Source organism: Ranitomeya imitator, chromosome 4, assembly GCF_032444005.1.
Source record: "Ranitomeya imitator isolate aRanImi1 chromosome 4, aRanImi1.pri, whole genome shotgun sequence".
Classification (NCBI taxonomy): Eukaryota; Metazoa; Chordata; class Amphibia; order Anura; family Dendrobatidae; genus Ranitomeya; species Ranitomeya imitator.
In genome coordinates this window covers 562,383,653-562,397,762 of record NC_091285.1, presented here as the reverse complement: position 1 = coordinate 562,397,762, position 14,110 = coordinate 562,383,653, and the positions used below count along the sequence as shown (strand labels likewise).

The 14,110-nt window shown below is 42.6% G+C and overlaps 1 protein-coding gene across 3 annotated transcripts in view; it reads right to left on the bottom strand.

The window, feature by feature from the left end:
* Nucleotides 1-9,374: 9,374 nt before the first annotated feature.
* The window catches only part of NR2F2 (nuclear receptor subfamily 2 group F member 2), a 13,357-nt gene continuing 8,621 nt past the window's right edge, over nt 9,375-14,110 (bottom strand). For 2 of the 3 annotated variants that reach the window (XM_069766278.1, XM_069766277.1), the window contains exons 2-3: nt 13,254-13,781; nt 9,375-9,834 (exon numbers count right to left, since the gene is read on the bottom strand). In XM_069766278.1, the coding sequence (XP_069622379.1) occupies nt 9,560-9,834; nt 13,254-13,781 (803 nt within the window). In that variant the 3' untranslated portion in view covers nt 9,375-9,559. Of the gene's footprint in view, nt 9,835-13,253; nt 13,803-14,110 lie in introns of all 3 variants that reach the window. The other variant, XM_069766276.1, reaches the window with a different exon arrangement.

The window sequence follows — 14,110 nt, the reverse complement described above, 5'->3', positions numbered from 1 at the left end:
AATATGCCCCAGGATTATTAGAGATGCCTCCAGTAATAAATTCCCTCCTCATTCATCGTCTCTTCTATTTATGTATCAAACCTATTTTACATCTACAGATAAAATAATGATCTTCTTCTTTACCCCCAGATTGACTCAGGACACTACACTGCCTCTCCTACATTGCACTCAGCAACGTCTCTACTGTCCACGTCTGTGATATAACTGGTATTCAGGCTTCTCTGCAGTATATTAGTTTCTTGCCTAATAAACAGTAGAAGGCCATTAAAATAAAAGAGTAATGAAACCCAAGGCAAGTGATGCCTAGCCTCCCTAACACAATGCATAGAAAGGGGAGAGGTAATTGTAACTCTATAAAGAGACTTTATGGGGATGGGATTAAACATATCTTGGAGCAGCTTGTGGAAAATAACATTGTCCCCCAGAAGAGCAGTAACCTGCACTTTTATTAGAATCCATCCAGACAAGATGATGGAGCAATGTGCAGACAGGGGTAGAGGAGAATTTGGAGGATGCTACAGTCCAGGCTGCAGGGTAAATAATTGTATTTGGGTGGATCGAGTGTAGAGTAAACCCCTGTAGGTAAATCCATCATTACTGGTCGGATACAGGGAGGAAGCAGGGCTACTAAATTTATCTTACATTCGTAGCGCTTTAATAGACATTTATTAAATGCTTTTAGAGAGAGACATGTGGCGCCTGATTACATCCTAGTTATAGGCAGAACATAAAGACACACGTTACCGACCAATTTACTGGAAGAGAAGCGAGAGAGGTAGAGAGGAGGAAGAGAGAACCATCCAGGGGAGAGAGCTGGGCAGACAATGTGAGGGCACACAGGCCATCCAGGGGAGAGAGCTGGGCAGACAATGTGAGGGCACACAGGCCATCCAGGGGAGAGAGCTGGGCAGACAATGTGAGGGCACACAGGCCATCCAGGGGAGAGAGCTGGGCAGACAATGTGAGGGCACACAGGCCATCCAGGGGAGAGAGCTGGGCAGACAATGTGCGGGCACACAGGCCATCCAGGGGAGAGAGCTGGGCAGACAATGTGCGGGCACACAGGCCATCCAGGGGAGAGAGCTGGGCAGACAATGTGAGGGCACACAGGCCATCCAGGGGAGAGAGCTGGGCAGACAATGTGCGGGCACACATGCCATCCAGGGGAGAGAGCTGGGCAGACAATGTGAGGGCACACAGGCCATCCAGGGGAGAGAGCTGGGCAGACAATGTGAGGGCACACAGGCCATCCAGGGGAGAGAGCTGGGCAGACAATGTGCTGGCACACAGGCCATCCAGGGGAGAGAGCTGGGCAGACAATGTGCGGGCACACAGGCCATCCAGGGGAGAGAGCTGGGCAGACAATGTGCGGGCACACAGGCCATCCAGGGGAGAGAGCTGGGGAGACAATGTGTGGGCACACAGGCCATCCAGGAGAGAGAGTTGGGCAGACAATGTGCGGGCACACAGGCCATCCAGGGGAGAGAGCTAGGCAGACAATGTGCGGGCACACATGCCATCCAGGGGAGAGAGCTGTGCAGACAATGTGAGGGCACACAGGCCATCTAGGGGAGAGAGCTGGGCAGACAATGTGAGGGCACACAGGCCATCCAGGGGAGAGAGCTGGGCAGACAATGTGAGGGCACACAGGCCATCAGGGGAGAGAGCTGGGCAGACAATGTGCGGACACACAGGCCATCCAGGGGAGAGAGCTGGGCAGACAATGTGAGGGCACACAGGCCATCAGGGGAGAGAGCTGGGCAGACAATGTGCGGGCACACAGGCCATCCAGGAGAGAGAGCTGGGCAGACAATGTGCGGGCACACAGGCCATCCAGGGGAGAGAGCTGGGCAGACAATGTGAGGGCACACAGGCGATCCAGGGGAGAGAGCTGGGCAGACAATGTGAGGGCACACAGGCCATCCAGGGGAGAGAGCTGGGCAGTCAATGTGTGGGCACACAGGCCATCCAGGTGAGAGAGCTGGACAGACAATATGCTGGCACACAGGCCATCCAGGGGAGTGAGCTGGGCAGACAATGTGCGGGCACACAGGCCATCCAGGGGAGAGAGCTGGGCAGACAATGTGCGGGCACACAGGCCATCCAGGGGAGAGAGCTGGGCAGACAATGTGAGGGCACACAGGCGATCCAGGGGAGAGAGCTGGGCAGACAATGTGAGGGCACACAGGCGATCCAGGGGAGAGAGCTGGGCAGACAATGTGCGGGCACACAGGCCATCCAGGGGAGAGAGCTGGGCAGACAATGTGAGGGCACACAGGCGATCCAGGGGAGAGAGCTGGGCAGACAATGTGCGGGCACACAGGCCATCCAGGGGAGAGAGCTGGGTAGACAATGTGCGGGCACACAGGCCATCCAGGGGAGAGAGCTGGGCAGACAATGTGAGGGCACACAGGCCATCCAGGGGAGAGAGCTTGGCAGACAATGTGCTGGCACATAGGCCATCCAGGGGAGAGAGCTGGGCAGACAATTTGAGGGCACACAGGCCATCCAGGGAAGAGACCTGGGCAGACTATGTGAGGGCACACAGGCCATCCAGGGGAGAGAGCTGGGCAGACAATGTGAGGGCACACAGGCCATCCAGGGGAGAGAGCTGGGCAGACAATGTGCGGGCACACAGGCCATCCAGGGGAGAGAGCTGGGCAAACAATGTGAGGGCACACAGGCCATCTAGGGGAGAGAGCTGGGCAGACAATGTGAGGGCACACAGGCCATCCAGGGGAGAGAGCTGGGAAGACAATATGCTGGCACACAGGCCATCCAGGGGAGAGAGCTGGGCAAACAATGTGAGGGCACACAGGCCATCCAGGGGAGAGAGTTGGGCAGAATATGTGCTGGCACACAGGCCATCCAGGGGAGAGAGCTGGGCAGACAATGTGAGGGCACACACGCCATCCAGGGGAAAGAGCTGGGCAGACAATGTGCGGGCACACACGCCATCCAGGGGAAAGAGCTGGGCAGACAATGTGAGGGCACACAGGCCATCCAGGGGAGAGAGCTGGGTAGACAATGTGCTGGCACACAGGCCATCCAGGGGAGACAGCTAGGCATACAATATGAGGGCACACAGGCCATCCAGGGGAGAGAGCTGGGCAGACAATGTGCTGGCACACAGGCCATCCAGGGGAGAGAGCTGGGCAGACAATGTGCGGGCACAAAGGCCATCCAGGGGAGAGAGCTGGGCAGACAATGTGCTGGCACACAGGCCATCCAGGGGAGAAAGCTGGGCAGACAATGTGAGGGCACACAGGCCATCCAAGGGAGAGAGCTGGGCAGACTATGTGCTGGCACACAGGCCATCCAGGGGAGAGAGCTGGGCAGACAATGTGAGGGCACACACGCCATCCAGGGGAGAGAGCTGGGCAGACAATGTGAGGGCACACACGCCGTCCAGGGGAAAGAGCTGGGCAGACAATGTGAGGGCACACAGGCCATCCAGGGGAGAGAGCTGGGCAGACAATGTGAGGGCACACAGGCCATCCAGGGGAGAGATCTGGGCAGACAATGTGCTGGCACACAGGCCATCCAGGGGAGAGAGCTGGGCAGACAATGTGAGGGCACACAGGCCATCCAGGGGAGAGATCTGGGCAGACAATGTGCTGGCACACAGGCCATCCAGGGGAGAGAGCTGGGCAGACAATGTGAGGGCACACAGGCCTGGACCCTGCAGTTAGTATAACCCACATCGTGCACTCGCTCTTGTTTCCCAATGAATAAAGGTGGCTGGTCTAATAAAGTGGAAAAATAAAGTAAACAAAACAATAATAAAAAATAATGTGGAATAAGAAGCTGACATCCTGTAACTTGCATTGCTCCCTGGATATAGTCCCATCTAGCACGTTGTACTAATTAATTGAATATAATAATATGTAGTAATTTATGGAGGGGTTGAGCATAAAAATAAATCGTTTAAGGTCGATCTTCTAAAATATATCCAAATAGAACGCAAGTGAGGGCGTCATTAAAAGAGTGAGGCCTGAGGATATATGTATTATTATAAGTAGCGTCAAAGATAGAGAATACGATGATACATAAATATACAGAGACTGTGCATAGATGATGGATGGATTAGAGAAAGAAAGAAAGAAAGAAAGAAAGAAAGAAAGAAAGAAAGAAAGAAAGAAAGAAAGAAAGAAAGAAAGAAAGAAAGAAAGAAAGAAAGAAAGAAAGAAAGAAAGAAAGAAAGAAAGAAAGAAAGAAAGAAAAAGATAATGGAGGCAGCACACCTATTCAAGATGAAAAAAAAAACCCTTGTTAATAGCCTCATATTGGCCAAGCGTTTCGGTGCATTGTGAGAACCTTTTTCAAGCAATATACAAGTGTCTATGCAATCCTTCAAAAAGTGCTTCAATTACATAAGTAATATAGACAGATAGATAATAGATAGATAGATAAATAGATGATAGATAGATATAGATAGATAGATAATAGATAGATAGATAAATAGATGATAGATAGATATAGATAGATAATAGATAGATAGATAAATAGATGATAGATAGATATAGATAGATGATAGATAGATAAATAGATGATAGATAGATAGATAAATAGATGATAGATAGATAGATAGATAGATAGATAGATAGATAGATAGATAGATAGATAGATAGATAGATGATAGATAGATAAATAGATGATAGATAGATAGATATAGATAGATAATAGATAGATAGATAATAGATAGATAGATAGATAATAGATAGATGATAGATATAGATAGATAGATAGATAGATAGATAGATAGATAGATAGATAGATAGATAGATAGATAATAGGTAGATAGATAATAGATAGGTAATAGAAAGATAATAGATAGATAATAGATATAGACAGATATTAAAATAATCGCATAGTACATAGATACATAAATCAAAAGAAATAAATAGGAGACTATATGGAGTTGAATTGTGTCTACACATATAATCCCCCCACATATGGGTCCCCTCTTGATTCGGATCTCCAGGATCACTCTGGCACCTCGCACTCTTCGGGGTGCTGCCACCTGACTAGTGTGTGATCCAGTGACAGACTGGATCCTTAGGTGATCCGCCTGGGATCTGGTGGAGGGAGGAGTGTGGGCGCCGCTGCTCATTAGTTCGCTGTCCGCCTCTAATAAGGAGCAGGTCGCCCATTATCCGGTTCCGCCTGAACACACGCTCTGTCATGTGCGATCAGCGCCGCGTCCCCTGATCCCGCGCCGCCGCTGTGGCCGCTGGCTGGGGAGAGTCACCCAGGGGCCGCACGGGAGCCCCCATCACAGCTGTATCATCAGGACGAGGGGGCTGGCTGCTGCCATTGGAGTCCCCCCACCAGACCCCCAGGACCAGCTTTACAGAGGGGGATGCTCTTCTACCTCTCTGACATTCCCTTCCTCTACCTGCAGCAGTGCATCCTGTGGGCTCCTTGCTCCCAAATGGCCGCATTACATGTCATCATCACAACACCATTGTTCAGCGAGCTCAGCACTGTACAATGTAATAATGTCACACAGTCACATCCATCTGTTTTAATTGATCTGTAATAAGGGGGGCTGTGAGCTGCTATCACGGTGTCATCTCAGGCACGATAGGGTGCACATCTCCTCCAACAGGTGTGTGCGGGGCTGTGTGCGAGTGGTGCTGGGCCTGCTGCAATGTCTGGGAACCACTGCGACTTTGGCTTTCTCTGATTAACCCTTTGCATACTCCCCCCCCTCCCACACAGCCAGGCTTTCCATACAGTGCAAGGAGATATTCCAGCTCGTAGCACACACACACATGCTAATCCCTATTTGGTTAGTATTGGACACAGCTCAAAAACGACCCCCCCAAAAAAATAAAAAATAAATAAATATATATATTTATATATAATCACATTATAACCAATATGAAGCCTTCAGATGGGTATTGCAGTGACTGGAGTTTTATTTTTTTTAAAAAAGGTAAATGTGCAGTTAAATAGTCTCAGGCATCTATTGGGTTAAATGCTTCCTGTAGGTGTGCCGGACACACAGCACCCACGGTTCACTGACTGCCCCACTGAGCTTTCTGCAAGTTTTGGGAGGGTACATGGACTTCGCAGACACACACGGAGGGGTTAATCTGCACTCACTCTCAACATGAAGGTCTTGAGAGTTTTACAAAAAATAAACCCTTGCCTTGTCCTTAGTAAAGTGATGGGAGGAAGAGCAGTTACATGGGACTGCCTGCTGCTCGTGGATGGAAGGAAGGAAGGTCTCCCTGCTTGTCTTGTCTCCATGTGGTTTGTGTTAGCAGCCTCTGCTTTGTGCAGCCAGGCCTGCACTGCACTCAGAGACGCCATGTTGCCTCAGCTAATAGGACACACAAGTCACCAGCAGGCTGAAGGCAGACTTCACACGCCAAGACGCCCCCCTAAGATCCCACCCAAAGTAAACAGGAGTGCACAGAGGAGGCTCCGGCTGTGTGTGATCTGGGATCCTCATCGTGCAGCGGATCGCAGAGCCAGCTCCTCTCCTGGGGTGGATCACCCTTAATGGCCTGTGCCCCCCACCGACCCCCAGAAGATGGTGGGGAGCGAAGATCTTCACTGGGGGCTTTATTGTCTGAGATCGTGCTTGGCCAGCACAGGCAGGAGGAAAGAAAGACACTTCGAAAGTTGCCTTCTTCAACACAGCCACGGTTAACCCCCTTTCAGCAAAAAAATTTTCAGCAAAAATTTATATATATATATATATATATATATATATATATATATATATATATATATATATATATATATATATATATATATATATATATATATTTCGGGATCTCCCAGAAGTTGCTCTTAAATCACCCCCCATTCCATTTCTTTTGTCCTGGCAAGATCTTTTGTCCCAACTCAGCACGAAAAGGAAAACTTTAGTATAAATAACCCCCTAATTCTGCCCCCCCACACATACATTTGGCTTTGTCACCACAACCACCATCATCGTCCTCATCATCAGCACCATGGCTGCTCGCATACAATAAGGAGAGGGACTAACTCAGTTTTCAGTTTTGAAATTCATAAATTATAATTTAATACCAATGAGACAATTTACAACACATGGTTTACAACAAGCTAAACACAAAAAAAAAAACAACTTCCTGTGATAATATATATATATATTTTGTAATACAAAAAAAAAAAATCAAAACCCTTCATCCACTGACAAATGCAATGAGTTGCAATAGAGGAAGCTAAAAGTAGAGGTCAGTAACACTCTGCGAATGTGTGTTGTGTGCACAGCTCTATGCTATGGATCTGTGCCTGGCACCAGAATCAGCCCCAGTCACACAGCAAATCATGGTCCACGCGTGCATTGACAATAAATAATAATTAAAAAAAATGACATTGGAATAATGATAAAATATGGCCATATTTTTTTTGTACAAAATATACCCCCAATATTAACAAATGACATTAATTTGTGTATGCCTACATATATGTTTAACCCTTCCTGGTTCTATTATAAAGGTCTAAAGTCCCTTCCAGAATGCAAGGAATTTATTATAATAATAATAATACTAAATTGTACATTGCTTTGTTTTTTTTTGCAGGGACCCTCTAATCTAAGTCACCTTAGTGATGGTTCTCTCAAACAACGCATATCACAAAATATTATTGAGCAACCAAGACAAAAAAAAAAAATCAGAAATCCCAATAAAAAAAAAAAAAGCATCTGACCTGTATATACAAATGTGCCACTGGCTTACCCCAAATATGTGCGTGTATATCAGATATTTACAAAATAGTCCTCTTATTTCTCAGGTTCATAAAATAGATGCAGAAGAATTTTTTTTTTTTTTGGATCAGTTTAACAATATAAGTTCGCTAAAATACAGGCACTTAGAAGTTATGGGCCTAGGAAATCCATTTTTAATGAAATAGTGGATTAGGTTACTAGGAAAGGGTTGCAATAATAATGTCCAGTACCTCTTAAACCATAGATAAACCATTGGTTTAAGCGTTTCCTGCCGAATTAGGCATGCAAATACACTGCAAACATAATGAGAGGTGGGGGGGATAGGGTAAAAAAAAAAAAAAGCAAATTAAATTAACCCCTTCTGCAGCCAGACCCCCTATGTTATGAAGGGGTGGTGGGTAATTAAAATAAACACTTGGGATATGGATCATATCGTTCCTTGTTGGTTTTTGTGTTTTGTTTTTTTTTTAAAGACACTTGTCACAGCCAAAAGGTTTTCAGATATCAAATAATATTTTAATTTCTGAATACTTTCATTTTTTTTTCTTGAAATATAACACACAAAGACTCGACCAAACAGTTCAGTTATTATAACTTTTACAGTATACAGAAACAAAAAAAGTTGCACTTAAAAAAAAAGAAAACAAAACAAAAAAAAAACAAAAAAGGAAAAAAAAAAAAAAACCTTCAGTTTTTTTTGTAACACAAAACTGTAAAATCTAGTTACCGAATCAATCACATTATGTATAAGTGCCAACAGTGTTATTTGTCATGCTGATTTCAATTGTATTTCGTCTCTTTTAAAAAAATGGAAATATCAACAATTATAATACAAAGGGATTTGCAAATATACAAACAGTTATATAGGAGCTTCAGAACAGAATGAAGAATACTGAATGGAACATGAATTGTCCTTATCTAAAGCGCTGCTGTGTCTTAGACACACAATCCCCTACACTTCAACCCCACAGTTTGTCTTTTTTTTTTTAATGAAAATAAAATAATAATAATAATAATTATAATAATATTAAAAAAAAAATCTGTCTTGTGTAATGAAGAAACGTGGTTCAACTGTGTAAATAATTACATGTCTCAATAATAATTAAATTAGGCTCATCACTTATAAGTGCGCTTCCAACTTGGGTTCCTAGTGTCAATTTTTTTCTTTTAAGTTCCATTTTTTTTCCCCTATGATATTTTGTGGACTCTGTTTTAATTCTTACAGAACATATACTTTTAAAGGATACATTTTTTTTCTCTTAAGCCAAGAATATATTTATATAAAAAAAAAAATAATAATAATATTATAGAACCACAGAAGAAACTGGTTTGGAACCAGGAATATACAAATTGGGGGGGAAAAAAAAAGAAGAAAGAAATAAAACAGCTAATAGATACATAGACACAGAGGACAATTTAGAATTTGGAAGAAAAAAAAAAAGAACTTTCTTTCTGCTAATTGTCTCCACATATCCATAAATGCACTTTTTAGCGATATTTTTTAAAAGGTTACAAAAAAGACTAAAATTCCCTGGTTTTTTTTTTCTGATTTTTTTTTTCTTTTTTTTTTTAGAAAAAAAAAAAAAGATACGTAGCAAGTTGTTCTGAACGAGACGGGTTTAAATGCATTCTGATAAGAGTTCATCGATAGTCTTTTTATGTTTAGGGTTTTTTTTTTTTTTTTAATTCACAGTCCAATAAATTCTTCCCTCTTCTTTAAGTAAACTTGTAACAGCCTTTAGCAGAAGGAATTTTAAGCCAACATACCCCAGAGTCTTTTTTTTTTTTCATTTTTTATTTTTTTTTTAATTCTCCCTGCCCCCTTCCCACCCCCCAATCAATCCTTTTACTTTATTGAATGGACATATAGGGCCAATTGAAACTGCTCCCAGAGAGTAACATATCCCTAATGAGCGTTTCTATAGGGGTTTTACCTACCAAACGGACGAAAAACAATTGCTCTATGACAGAGGAGGACACAGTGCGGAGGGAGGGCAGGCGGAGTAAGAGTTTGCCAAATCTTGTGGGCTGGTTGGGGTACTGGCTTCTAACATATTCTTCCAATGCACACTGGGACTTCTCCTGCAAACTTTCCACATGAGCTACATCAGACAGACCACAGGCATCTGCAAGAAAGTGTGAGAAACAATGTCATTATAGCATTACTTGTGCTGAGGCTTGACTTGGACTAGCCAGAAGGCCTGTCACAAATATATGGAGCACCCTCCCCCCCCCAATTATTAGAAATTATTAACTCATAAATACAGCAACACATTGGGGCTGAGATCTAGACACATGGACAAGTGTACCAGAGGCCTACTAATGACCCCTTCCATGGCATCTGATGTTCACTCATCAACAATAGCAGTCCTGGACTCTAATATATTCTCCCTTGGAGGACTATATGTTTTTCTTTAGTCTCAGCAAATGTCTTAAGTGGCTCTTTTAAAGATCATCTTGTCAGTATCGGTTGTTCAGAATCAGCCAAGCAAACTCTTATCCTCCTCTACTGGAGCTGGGCTTAAGAGAAGGTCCAGGGAGACTCTGGCCATTAAATACAATGCAGAGGGGGTTTAAATCACCAATTCTTCTGTCTGCCATTGGCTTCTCGGAAATGCAGATCGTTGTCCACCACATTAAAAAAAAAGGCATGCAAATGATCTGAACCATGGGGAGTGAAAAGGCTCCAGCGTGTAACTTATTTCTGTTAGATTTTAGTGCACCCCAGACAAGGTTACCCCATACTGACAACCCTCACTGCAGCCTCTGACAACTTTTAATCAAGCGCACATTACATATCATAACATGATCCGGTAGTCACAAATTAAACATGATCTGACCATCAATAGTCGTTTCACTCCATGCCCATCCATTATACACGTGTGTATAGGATGACAATGGAGACAAATCCAATATGACCTGGGAGATAGGTCCCTAACCTTGCAAGCTACACTTTGCTACATCAGATCCAGTTTCTCTCAGCTACATTTAGGGGGGGAGGGGATGACTGGGGAACAAATTGGGTGGCAGTGTGAATGCAATGTGCAATCTAAATAATAATAATAATAATAATGATAATGTATTTGATAAATATCTGATTGTATACAGGCTGCTGGGATTTCACTTATCATCACTATTTTTTAAGATCAGATAAGTAGAAAGATAAACACATAACTTGTGATCTAACAATTTTTGCAGTGAAAGCCTCAGGCGACGAATGTCTGCAAATTCTTAATCAAATGGAAGGCTGTGCAATCTGTGTGGAATACAGCATATATATAGGCGCACATTCACACAGATACTGAATGTCGCAGCGACATTGGGGTCACTGAGCCGCCTCATTTATCACATTTTTTAATTATAGTTTGCGCTGTAAAGTTTGACTTCAGTCCTGTGATATTATTAAATACTCCCTATTTACACCCCATATTAATGCATTAATTCCTGTCTCCCCTTTTCCCCATAGTTTGTAAGCTTGCGAGCAGGGCCCTCACTCCTCCTGGTATCTGTTTTGAACTGTATTTCTGTTATGCTGTAATGTTTTTTGTCTGTACAAGTCCCCTCTATAATTTGTAAAGCGCTGCGGAATATGTTGGCGCTATATAAATAAAATTATTATTATTATTATTATTATTATTTATACAAATCACACTAGAGTCTCCATGTGATCACAATCTTCGGGGCTGACTGTAGTGTGAATATTATTATTGTTAATATTATACTTTTTTTGTGTTTTTTTTTTTTTTAGAGGGCTGCAAACTTCTCTTTCTGCATGTCTTTCCCTTCCCTGCCCCCACTGCTTGCCGAGGGTAAATAATGGGGCTGCTGGCCTCTGGTTTCTACACTTAAAAGTTGTATTCTGTCTAAAGTTACAGCCGCCGAGAAGTGAAATCCTCACTGCCTGTCTTAACTCGTCCGATTCACAAATACATTAGGAATCCCAATGATTTGGGCCCATGCAGCTAAACAAACAGCGGATCCTGCTGGAAGCTGCACCCCACAGAGGGGACTGAGCCCTGGAGGAGCAAGGAAGGGCTGCACGGCCACCTCCTGCCTCACAACACATTATTTCATTGTACATCATCTCCCGAAATGATCTCAGATTCATAAAATGGTATTGTTTGTCTTTACCATATTTTTGGGAATTTGTTATAGTCAGTGGGAGCTGTGGACCTTGATATTTGTAATAATAAATAAAAATACACTTCTGCATTTGCTACAGTAATTAACTCTAATACAATGTTTATCTATTTTGTAAAAGTAAATGATAGATAATAGATAAATAGATTGTTAGATAGGCAAATACATGTAAATGTGGAAAAATAGATAGATAGGATAGATAGATAGATAGATAGATAGATAGATAGATAGATAGATAGATAGATAGATAGATAGATAGATAGATAGATAGATAGGTAGATAGATAATAGACACACAGATAAATGATAGATGAATGGATGGATGGATAGTCACATGAAAATTTGGAGAAAATTGATAAAATGATGGATATATGGATAGATAACAGATAGATAGATAGATAAATAGATAATAAATAGATCTATAGATAGATGATAGATAGATAGATAGATAGATAGATAGATAGATAGATAGATAGATAGATAGATAGATAGATAGATGATTGATTGATAGAAAGATAATTGACACACAGATAAATGTAGATTATAGATAGATAATAGATAGATAAGCACATACATATATGTGGAGAACATAGATATAGAAATGCATAGATACATAGCCAGATAATACATAATAGACAGACAGATAAATGTAGATGCTAGATAGATAGATAATCGATGGATGGATAGATAGTTGGATAGTCACATGAAAATAGATAAAATGATGGATGGATGGATAGATAGAGAGATGGATAGATAGATATGAGATAGATGGATAGATATCAGATAGATTATAGATAGATACATGGATAGATACACACATAGATATATAGATAGATAGATAGATAGATAGATAATAGATGGATAATAGATAGATGATAGATATATATAGATAGATATATAGATAATAAACAGATAGATAAATAGATAGATAACAGACAGATAAATAGATAGATGGATAGATAGATGATAGATAGATGATAGATAGATGATAGATAGATAAATAATAGATAGATGATAGATAGATGATAGAAAAATAGATAATAGATAGATAAATAATAGATAGATGATAGATAGATGATAGATAGATAGATAGATAGATAGATAATAGATAGATAGATGATATATAGACAGATAGATGATAGATAGATAGATAAATACTAGATAGATAGATGATAGATAGATGATAGATAGATAGATAGATAATAGATAGATAGATAGATAGATGATAGATAGATAGATAATAGATAGATAGATAGATAGATAGATAGATAGATAGATAATAGATAGATAGATGATATATAGACAGATAGATAGATGATAGATAGATAGATAATAGATGGATAACACACAGGCAGACATTGATGCAGAGATGATAACTGATGGATAGAAATAATCCTGGTTCTTACCTGAAGTAAAGAGAACTATAGCTTTTAAACAACTGTATTCGGCCGAGTCCACATGTAATGCCTTGAGCTTTTCCACTTGCTCCTGGAAGATTCGTATGTGGTCCATAAAGGCCACCACTCTGTCCGCGGACATGGGGGACGCGTGCAGCCCCGCCGCTGCCAGCAGAGGGGCCACATGGAGGGGCATGGAGCACTGGGCAGCGTTCAGCACAAACAGCTCACTCCAGGTCAGCCGCAGCAGCGCCACTTGGTCGGTGATCTGCAGGTCTGGGAAGAAGGGGATATTCCGCGCCCACTCCACCGCGCTGAACAGCATCCTGGCCGCCAGCTCACAAATGTTCTCGATGCCCATGATGTTGTTGGGTTGCATGCACTGGCTGCCAAATCTGGAGGTCGGGTAGGGTTCTGCTCTCAGGAGAAGGGAGATATATCCGGATAGGTAGGAATGGCAGTTGAGGGGGTCTCCATTTGTCAAGGCGAACTGGCCATGGGTAGGCTGTGTGGGTGGCATTCTGCCCCTCTGTACGGCTGCAGTGAATAGAGAAGAAACTACAGCAATTAATATCTGTGGGGAACATGGTCTCAAGTGATTCTTTTCCCTAGCTCTAAAAAATAAAACTCCCCATTCTAGCCCATTGCATCCTCTCCCTCGATGTTCGCTTTTATTGTGTTTTATGATGACATTACAGCACCCCATAATGTACAGCACAATCCACAATGGCTCCAACATCTCCTCTCTGCCTGCTTCATAATAAAAGAAAATCTGCTGACTTCCCAAACGCGAACACATTCAATTTATTCTCCCATATGGGCTCATAATGTCCTTATGTTTCCTTCTCCCATCTACACATATAATA